This window comes from Gasterosteus aculeatus, chromosome 8 (assembly GCF_964276395.1).
Source record: "Gasterosteus aculeatus chromosome 8, fGasAcu3.hap1.1, whole genome shotgun sequence".
Taxonomy (NCBI): Eukaryota; Metazoa; Chordata; class Actinopteri; order Perciformes; family Gasterosteidae; genus Gasterosteus; species Gasterosteus aculeatus.
In genome coordinates, this window is record NC_135695.1 from 22,108,878 (window position 1) to 22,118,168 (window position 9,291).

Sequence of the window (9,291 nt, forward strand, 5' to 3'; positions counted from 1 at the left end):
ATGTCCTGAAACATGACAGATAGACGTTTATTGCCTAAAGGAAAAGTAAAGTATTAAGATATTATTGTGTTTATCTTAATAAAAACCCACTGAAATACGCGCAGAAATGAAAAAGAACGATTCTTATAATGTCTTTTTTGAAAGGACCTCTTGATCTTGTAAAGGAAACGGAACAGAATGATAATAATGATATATAAATAAACCGTAAACCGTATCCTGCAACATCCATTTAAAAACAAACCGTGAGAATCGGTGGAAATCCGTTAAAAGGTGAATAATAAACGTGTCGCTTTCTTTTGTGTTCATTCCCGTATTAAAGCCATAACTCGTCGCCTCAGCCTCGTCCCCGGCGTGTTCCCGGAGGAGAGGCGTGACGCTCACATGTGAGTGTCAATCAGAGGACACATTGGAGGAGTTGACGGGCTGAGAAATCAAGCCTGTCTCCGCAGACCGACTTCAAGGAGACAGCGAGGCCTCCGGGCGCCGCTCACTCTTCTTCTGCTTCTTCTTCTCTGGGTGGGGACATTCAAAGCCGGTTAGTCCCTTTCATTGTGACGGGAAGACGTGAGACACGCTGATGGCAAACAGAGACGAGACAGGAGGAAAGGGACAGAACTGACAGATTAATGATGCCACCTGGTGTCCTAAACCCATAATTTATACACTAAACACGGTTTATTCAATCTAAACTTTAACTTTAGCCTTTTATTGCGCTAGAACAACAGATTATCTGCATGGTAATTTGATGAAACAATATGTAAGAAGTAAGACACGAGGACTCCGAGCTTGAAAATAAAGTAAAAAGAAAGCAGGAATAACGACTATTATATTTGTATGAAATTACAGGATCAAGACGACTGGGCCTTTGTTTTTTATTGAACACATGAGCTCTCACAGAGAATTTATAGTGTTATAAAAAATGTTTGAAAACAATAAGGGCATTCATGATAGATTATTCATTGAAACAAATAAATAAGCAGTGACTTTTTCATCATGATGCACAGACAAGAACAGAGGAGCAATACTTTAAAAAGGAATAAACAACAAGGGGCGAAATGTTTCTCACAAATCTTTCTTTTGGTTTATTAGAGTGAAGTTTCAAACAGATAAGAATAAATATAAAGAAGAGCTTAGTGTTCCTACACTTGATAAAGTGGAAATAATAATGACGCCGTGTTTTTGAGATCAGCAGACCACAAACGTGGCCTCTGCTTGGGAGGCGGGGCATCAGAGCGGATGTTGACACTGTCACTGTCACGTGACAGCTGAACCCGGAAGAGAGAAGGCCGGTGGACAGAAAAAGCAAGGTGGGCGATAGCATTACATTAATAACGTTAAAATATGTCCCTTAGAATGCACATAGTATGCCTCTTCAAAAATCATTGTAGATTATTATAAAACCGTTGCCTGTTCTGCGTAACGGATGCTAACAGAAGCTAGCTTAGCTCTCTCGTAGCTAGCAGGGCTGTTAGCGAACAGCTAGCTTAGCTAATCTAACTAGCAAACACAGAAGACAACAGTGCTTTTATTTCCGGGTCTTCCTCTGGGCTCCTTATTCATCTCAAATCCGTAGTTAGCTGGCTTATAAAACGTCCTGTTGTGCTCTATGTGGCCAATGTTGTTAAGTGAGCTAAAGTTAGTGTCAGCTAAAGTCCCCGGCCTCTGGTGTCCTGCGATGCTAACGTTAGTAGCCCTTAGCACCAAGGAGACGGGTTCTCTTTAATTCACCTTGAACCAGTCGTCTTTCAAAAGACATGATTCCTAGACTGCTCAAACATCGGTTGAATTGATCTAGAGAGGTTAAAGATCTTTTTAAACGTGGTTTATATTTGCTTCACCCTTGTTTTATTGGTGAAAGAACCAGATAAAGTAAAAATATTAAAATGCTTAAAAGTAAGACTGCTTTCCCCCACTTCTAGACCACATTGGACCAATTCCAGAAAAGAAAACCACTATAACACATACCGGGTCAACATTAACCCAAAGGCTCAATGCCAGTTTTACAATGCACCAGACCACATTACACCCAGATCAGACAAAACCACACAATTGTTAAATTGTTGGTCTGGTCCAATGTGGTCTAGATGTAAAAAGCAGTGAAATTTCTTTGCATTTTCACAAACCAAGTAGGAGGCTCCGTCCCTCAGCAACGCATGTTCCATCCACACATCTATACAAGCCAGCTTCAGGACCTTCTATTGTGTAAATGCAACTTAAAGGAGTGTGTTCGTGTCTGACGGATGTGCGTTTCTCACTCTTCAACCATCATAAATACCCGCCGCGTTCTGTACGGCAGCGTCCGCCATGACAGCCATCAAGCACGCCCTCCAGAGGGACATCTTCACGCCCAACGACGAGCGCCTCCTCGGCATCGTCAATGTCTGCAAGGCGGGAAAGAAAAAGAAGAACTGCTTCCTGTGTGCGACGGGTGAGCGGAAAACCCCGTTGAGTGGCTGCGAATGCTGAGGAGGAGAAAGTACTGACGCGCTCTCTGTCGTTGTGCCAGTCACCACGGAGAGGCCGGTCCAGGTGAAAGTGGTCAAGGTGAAGAAATCCGACAAAGGGGACTTCTACAAACGGCAGCAGACGTGGGAGCTCCGAGATCTGATGGAGGTAGACGCCAAAGATGCCAGCAAGGTGGGCGGATTTATTCTTTTACCCCCGCCCATTAACCCCATCCAGCGCTCACACGCTCTCATGTGGCCTCTCCGGGTTTAGGAAAACCCCGAATTCGACCTTCACTTTGAGAAGGTGTACCGCTGGGTGGCCAGCAGCGCGGCCGAGAAGAACTCCTTCATCTCCTGCATCTGGAAGCTGAACCAGCGGTACCTGAGGAAGAAGGTGGAGTTTGTGAATGTCAGTTCTCAGCTGCTGGAAGGTGTGGAAACTCTCCGTCTTTACTGTAGCACGACCCTGTGATCTCCCTCTGAAACCAATAGCATGTTGTACCCTGAGAGAGAATGGATTTTGATTGATTTATTAATAGTACGTTTTTTGTGATAGAAAAGTATTCAACCTCTTCTTTGTGGCTTGTGGTGTTAAATTCTTCTTTTATTCTCGATTTTCTCTCTAAAACTTTCTCTGGCCAGAACTTCCTAAAGCGGAAGGTTGGTAGGACTTAACTCCCCTCCTCCTCCTCACTCCTCTCCATTGTTATCTATCATGACCTCAACCCCCCCGCCCCCCATCCTCATTAGAGACTCTCACCCCCTTAAAGCTCCTCCTGTGTGAATTATCTGACAATACGGGTGGGCATGATTCATGTTTGTCAATGATCATAACACACATTTTGGTCACGTTTTTACCTCACTTGAGCTGTTTTTTACGTCTCCATTCCACCTTTAGCTCATATGACAACTCATCAATGGGTTCAATGATGTTCTCTGTGGGATTTTTTTTCCAGTTGAGTGCAGATGATTGACTTTGATTTGATTTTCAGTGTAGATTTGTGATCAGTGTAAATCTGCAACAACAAACGTAAGAAGTGCATTCAGCTGATCTTTAAAAAGAGTTCAAGTTATGTAGAAAGTGTCCGTCGTCCCGCCCCGGGTGGATTTCAGCCCGAGCTGTGTGGAAACGTGCTACCATGTCTTCAGTGTGCGTTTCCATCTCGTTGTCTGTGGGATCAGAGTCCGTGCCGAGCGGCGAGAGTCAGAGCGTTGCCGGGGGCGACGAGGACGCCCTGGACGACTACCAGGAGCTGAGCGCCCGCGAGGAGCAGGACATCGAGGGCATGATGGAGATGTGCGAGTACGCCGTCTCCAACGCGGAGGCCTTCGCCGAGCAGCTCTCCAGAGAGCTGCAGGTCCTCGATGGGGTGAGTGGAGCAAAAAGACGCAGCTGAAGGCGTCACAATCTCATACGTTGCTGATGTCGTCTTCTGCTCCGACCCCTTCAAGGCCAATATCCAGTCCATCATGGCGTCGGAGAAGCAGGTCAACATCCTGATGCAGCTGCTGGACGAGGCGCTGGGCGAGGTGGACACCATCGAGGGAAAGCTCAGCAGCTACGAGGAGATGCTGCAGAGCGTCAAGGAGCAGATGGACCAGATCTCCCAGAGCAACCGCCTCATCCAGATCAGCAACTCCAACAACGTCAAGCTGCTGGACGAGATCCAGTTCCTAGTGGTGAGGAGCTGTGACACGTGTTCATACGAGTAGATACTCGTGGATGGATGTGTGTTCAGGAGGACCATTTGTTCTCTTCAAACACTCCAGATTCCATTGATAAGAAGAGTCATTTTACCTCACAGAATACTGAAGTTTCTGCTCTACTTCTGAATCCGTCAGTTTGTTTTTGTCTGCTATCGTGTGACTGGTGAATCTGAACGAATCATTGGAAGCTTTAAAGTCGCACAATGACACATACAGAATAAGGAGAAACTCCTCCCTTCAGTCAATTGAGCTGGATTGTTTGTCCTCCTCTCTCTGCAGAACTACATGGACCTGTCCAAGGGGCACATCCGAGCGCTGCAGGAGGGGGACCTGACCTCCCCCAAAGGCATCGAGGCCTGCATCAACGCTTCCGAGGCGCTCTCTCAGTGCATGAACGTGGCCCTGCGGCCCGGTCAGCACCCACGGCTTTATTCCATCTCACTGCCACATGCTTCCGAAGGCCGATGCGGTTATCACAGTGTCTCTTTTCCCTTTCCGGAGGCCACGACAAGCTGGCGGCCGTGACGCAGCAGCAGCTCCTGTTCGCGGAGCTGAGGGACACCTTCGCCCGGCGCCTCACCAACCACCTCAACAACGTGTTTGTGCACCAGGTAACAGGAAGCCACACATACCTGCAAAGCATCAGTCAGGCAGTGAGAGGAGGAGACGCGGTTCTCCGCTGCATTTCAACGAGCTGTTGATGCACATTAAGAGTAGAACCTTTTTGTCTGAGAATCTGAGTCTCTCTCTCCCCCACTTCACTCACTTCCTGTTCAGCTGTGACTCCTCCTTCTCTCCTTGTGTCCTTTCCTTCCTGTTCTTGGCTTCTCTGTGTTGTGCTCAGCCTGAATCATCCCACTCTGATCCTTCTCTGTTTCTGTGTCAGTTCAACCACTTCAGTCACTTCAAAATGACCCTCCCTCAGTTCTATAGGTCCTCCTGTCTGTCGCTTCCAGTGAGTACCCGCCCCCCCCCACATCACGCCGCTACGGCTTCACTTCTCACGCCTACATCTCTCATCATTTACTGCATGGGACACGTTTTCTAACGGCATCCCTTAATGGTCTCCGCTCGTCTTCCTCCGTCTCCATCGGCCGACACAGAGACATTAAGAGGCTCCTTTCGTCTCTTATTGTCTGCGTGTTTGGGTCCTCCCTCCCCCTCGTGGTCGGGGGAGGGAGGACGGAGGGTTTGTGTTGTCTGCGGAGGTTGTTCCTTGCTTGTGAAAGTAACTGCTCCTCGTGTGGCGAGTGTGCTCGTGTTTTTTCAAATGAATGGAGGCTGAAGATGGAACGAGACGCAAACATTTAGTCTCTTCTCCCCCCCACCCGTCCCCCCAGGGCCACGACCAGAGCTCCACGCTGTCCCAGCACACGGAGATGAGCCTGCCCAAACACAGCCCCCTCCACCGGGACCTGCTGCGCTACGCCAAGCTCATGGAGTGGCTGAAGAACACCCACCGGGAGAAGTACGAGGGCCTGTCCAGGGTCAGTCAGACGACTAAACACACACTGTCACATGATCAGCAGCCGCCACACCTTCTACCATCTCTTAGTAGACCACATTGTTGTGAATTGGGAGAAGAGGTTCATAAACTGCTTTTGATCTGAGAGAATTTAAGACTTTTTATTCCCACTAAAAACTTCATAATCCAAAATATATTTGTTGCTTTGGCCACAGCTGTGGTTACCGTGGTAACGGCAACAGTTTAAATATGAAAAAGTGCTCTATGGAGAAGTAAAGACATTCAGTGGCTGTTGCAGAAGAAACCTCAACTGTAAGCTTGAGCAATAGTGGGCTTTCATTTCAGTAAAAGAATCCTAACCGGAGAAATACAAATAGAAACGTGACATCTCCAGCTCTTATCGTTTGTCTCCGTAGACCTACGTTGACTACATGAGCAGATTATACGAACGCGAGGTCAAAGACTTCTTCGAGGTGGCCAAGATAAAGATGGCGGGCACGAGCAAGGAGGCCAAGGGCAAGTTCGGTAAGAGGCGCCGTGTTTGGACCCTTGAGAGTGAGCGGTCCGTCCTGCAGTGGATGATTCACTGCAGTAATGCTATAAACCTCCTGCCTCCTGCGTCAGCTTCTTCCTGCTGAAGACAAATGATAAAGCAGAAGCTAAGCCAGCATATATGTGACTGTACGTCTAACACCCCCCCCCCCCATGCTGCATGTCCTCTAACTTGTCTCTGTCTCTGATGCCGCCTTTTCTAACTGGCTGCAGCCACGCTTCCGCGGAAAGAGAGTGCACTCAAACAGGAAACGGAGAGTAAGTACGACCGCCCCGAGCGCCGTGCCTCACGTAGCCGCGCTAAAGGAAACCAGCTAACGGCTGCTGTCCGAGACACTGTATGATTGTTTTACCCTTTAGTTGGTTGAATAATACCAACCCCCCCCCCCCCCTGCTGTGCCGCGTTAGGCCTCCACGGCAGCTCCGGTAAGCTGACGGGCTCGACCTCGAGCCTGAACAAGCTGACCGTGCAGGGCGCCAACAGCCGGCGCTCCCAGTCCTCCTCGCTGCTCGACATGGGCAACATGTCCGCCTCGGACCTGGACGTCGCCGACAGGACCAAGTTTGACAAGGTGACACCGATCTGTTAAGCTTGTTCCGAGGCAACGTTCTATTGTTATAAATCACACGAAAGAAACGCAAGCGAAACCTCTGTTGGTTTATCAAACCAATGATTCGGTCGCTCGCGAGAAACGGCGTGTTTCCTGCGCGTACGCGTGCCGCTCTGTGCTGAAAGAGGACGTTTGTCTCCCGCAGATCTTCGAGCAGGTCCTCAGTGAGCTGGAGCCGCTGTGTCTCGCCGAGCAGGACTTCATCAGCAAGTTCTTCAAGCTGCAGCAGCACCCGGCGGTGGTGCCGCCGCTCGCTCAGGTGAGTCTACGTCCCCGCCGGAGCATAGCGAAAGGAGAGCGCTGGTTTGGATCCGTCATGTTTTCTGTTGCTCGCGTTGACAGCCTGAGCCGGAGGAAGTGGACGGAGGCACCGCGTCGAGGATCCCTCCCCAGGCCGAACACAGGCAGTCTCTCTCCTCCGAGTGAGTCAGCTCCGCCCCGACCAAGGACCTTTTGATACAACGCCATCACGTTCACATCCGTCAAATCCACCCTCTCTCTGTTTCACCGCTTGCTCTGCTTCTTCGCGGCCTCAGGAAGGACGTCGTGCGGGTGATGATGAACAAGATCTTTCAGAGCATCGAGACGGAGCTCAACAGCCTCATCGCTTTGGGCGACAAGATCGACAGCTTCAACTCTCTGTACATGCTGGTGAAGATGAGTCACCACGTGTGGACGGCCGAGAACGTCGACCCGGCCTCTTACCTCAGCACCACCCTGGGCAACGTGCTGGTCACCGTCAAGAGGAACTTTGACAAATGCATCGTGAGTACGGCTAAAGGCTTCTGGTTAAAGGGACGGTTCACCCCAAACCTTTCCTGTTGGCTTGTTTATGAATCTCCAGTGTTGGAAATATGGTGGTCTCTGTTCGAGACGTGTCAATCAGCGTGTAGCCCCGCCCTAAAGCGTCCCCTGCTTTATGGTCTGTTTGACTCTAAATGGACCATCAGTCACTAAATGAACATCATGCTGCATTGAAGAAGACTTGAAACTAGAGACTGAGACATAAACTCATGTGTACAATGTTTACTGAGGGAATAAATCAGCGTGTGTTGGCTGATATCTCCGACACCAAACCACTCAACAACAGCGGATGAATATGTTTTGTGATTTCGGGGGTGAGCTGTGCCTTTTGCATATTGTATTGTATCAATGCGCCGTGTTTTTTTCCCCCCAGTCGGCTCAGATCAGACAGATGGAGGAAGTGAAGATTTCTAAGAAAAGCAAAGTGGGAATCCTCCTTTTCGTCACCGGGTTCGAGGAGTTTGCAGAGCTGGCCGAGACCATCTTCCGTAACGCTGAGCGCCGAGGAGACCTGGACAAAGCTTACGTGAAACTCATCAGGGCCGTCTTCATGAATGGTGAGGCTGAGCTGTGTGCTTGTTTGGCCGGAGAAGGGTGGATATTGACCGTGGCTTCTTTTCCCAGTGGAGAAGGTCGCCAACGAAAGCCAGAAAACGCCGCGGGACGTTGTGATGATGGAGAACTTCCACCACATCTTCTCCACGCTGTCGCGCCTGAAGATCTCCTGCCTGGACGCAGAGCGGCGAGAGGCCAAGCACAAATACACCGACCACCTGCAGTCCTACGTGATCAACTCCCTGGGCCAGCCGCTCGAAAAGCTCAATGTAGGTCTGCGTGAGCCTTCGTGTTCACATGAACCTCACAGACGGTTTGTATTGGAAGCGTCGCGGCTGCTAACCTGTCGTGTGCCTGCAGCATTTCTTCGAAGGAGTCGAGGCCCGCGTGGCTCAGGGCGTCCGCGAGGAGGAGGTGAGCTACCAGCTGGCCTTCAACAAGCAGGAGCTGCGTAAAGTCATCAAGGAGTATCCCGGCAAGGAGGTGAAAAAGGGACTCGACAACCTCTACAAGAAGGTTGACAAGCATCTGTGCGAAGAAGAAAGTCTGCTGCAGGTGAGCGGTTCAAAAGACAGTGTGTTTGTTGCAGCTCGCGCTGCCTCCTCCCTTAACCAGCCGATTCGCTCCACCAGGTGGTGTGGCACTCTATGCAGGACGAGTTCATCCGTCAGTACAAGCACTTTGAGGACCTGATCGGCAGATGCTACCCTGGGTCTGGAATCACCATGGAGTTCACCATCAGGGACATGTTGGAGTACTTCTCCAGCATTGCTCAGTCCCACTGATCTGCCCTTTCTCCAGGAGGGATTCCCTCCCGCCTCACGTCGATCACCGATGATCTCTACTTACTCACTAACTATCTTGTACTGTTGTTGTTTTTGTTGTTTTGTTTTTGGACAATGAACATTTCATCTGTGTGTCAGTGTATTCTAATGAAATGGATTTGTACACTTATATATGTACCTGCAGACTTCCACATTGTGTGTACGTGAGAGTTGGTTTCTTTGCAATTCAACAGACCCGCTCTAAATATATTTTCGTTATATTATTCTTTATGCCATATGTACATAATAAACTTGCCGCCGCCAATCTATCTCTGTGGTGCTGTGTTGAATATGGGTATTTATCGACTATTTACTTCAACGTTTGT

The 9,291-nt window shown here is 49.3% G+C and overlaps 1 protein-coding gene and 1 long non-coding RNA gene across 9 annotated transcripts in view; one reads left to right on the forward strand and one right to left on the reverse strand.

Annotated features, from left to right (window-relative positions):
* LOC144411508 (uncharacterized) overlaps window positions 1-9,291 on the reverse strand; it is a 116,175-nt gene that overhangs the window by 93,751 nt on the left and 13,133 nt on the right. The window lies entirely within an intron of this gene.
* exoc1 (exocyst complex component 1) lies at window positions 1,202-9,234 on the forward strand. Of its 8 annotated transcripts, XM_040184768.2 has the most exons (21): window positions 1,202-1,307; window positions 2,297-2,428; window positions 2,507-2,637; window positions 2,719-2,878; window positions 3,090-3,107; window positions 3,630-3,817; window positions 3,900-4,127; window positions 4,434-4,566; window positions 4,656-4,765; window positions 5,041-5,109; window positions 5,495-5,641; window positions 6,036-6,144; window positions 6,385-6,429; window positions 6,580-6,743; window positions 6,928-7,041; window positions 7,125-7,204; window positions 7,319-7,547; window positions 7,960-8,143; window positions 8,211-8,410; window positions 8,502-8,696; window positions 8,774-9,234. In XM_040184768.2, the coding sequence occupies exons 2-21, from the start codon at window positions 2,305-2,307 to the stop codon at window positions 8,924-8,926; spliced, it is 2,781 nt and encodes a 926-aa protein (XP_040040702.2). In that variant the 5' UTR covers window positions 1,202-1,307; window positions 2,297-2,304; the 3' UTR covers window positions 8,927-9,234. The 8 variants fall into 8 exon arrangements, with proteins under 8 accessions (XP_040040702.2, XP_040040704.2, XP_040040705.2 ...); XM_040184770.2 differs by lacking the exon at window positions 6,385-6,429; XM_040184771.2 differs by lacking the exon at window positions 5,041-5,109.

Excerpts from the sequence above, each read along its gene's own strand:
- exoc1 (XM_040184768.2), top strand. The coding sequence starts at position 2,305 with ATGACAGCCATCAAGCACGCCCTCCAGAGGGACATCTTCACGCCCAAC. Across the intron at positions 2,638-2,718 it reads ACGCCAAAGATGCCAGCAAG|GAAAACCCCGAATTCGACCT; the intron begins GTGGGCGGATTT and ends CTCCGGGTTTAG. Across the intron at positions 6,744-6,927 it reads ACAGGACCAAGTTTGACAAG|ATCTTCGAGCAGGTCCTCAG; the intron begins GTGACACCGATC and ends TGTCTCCCGCAG.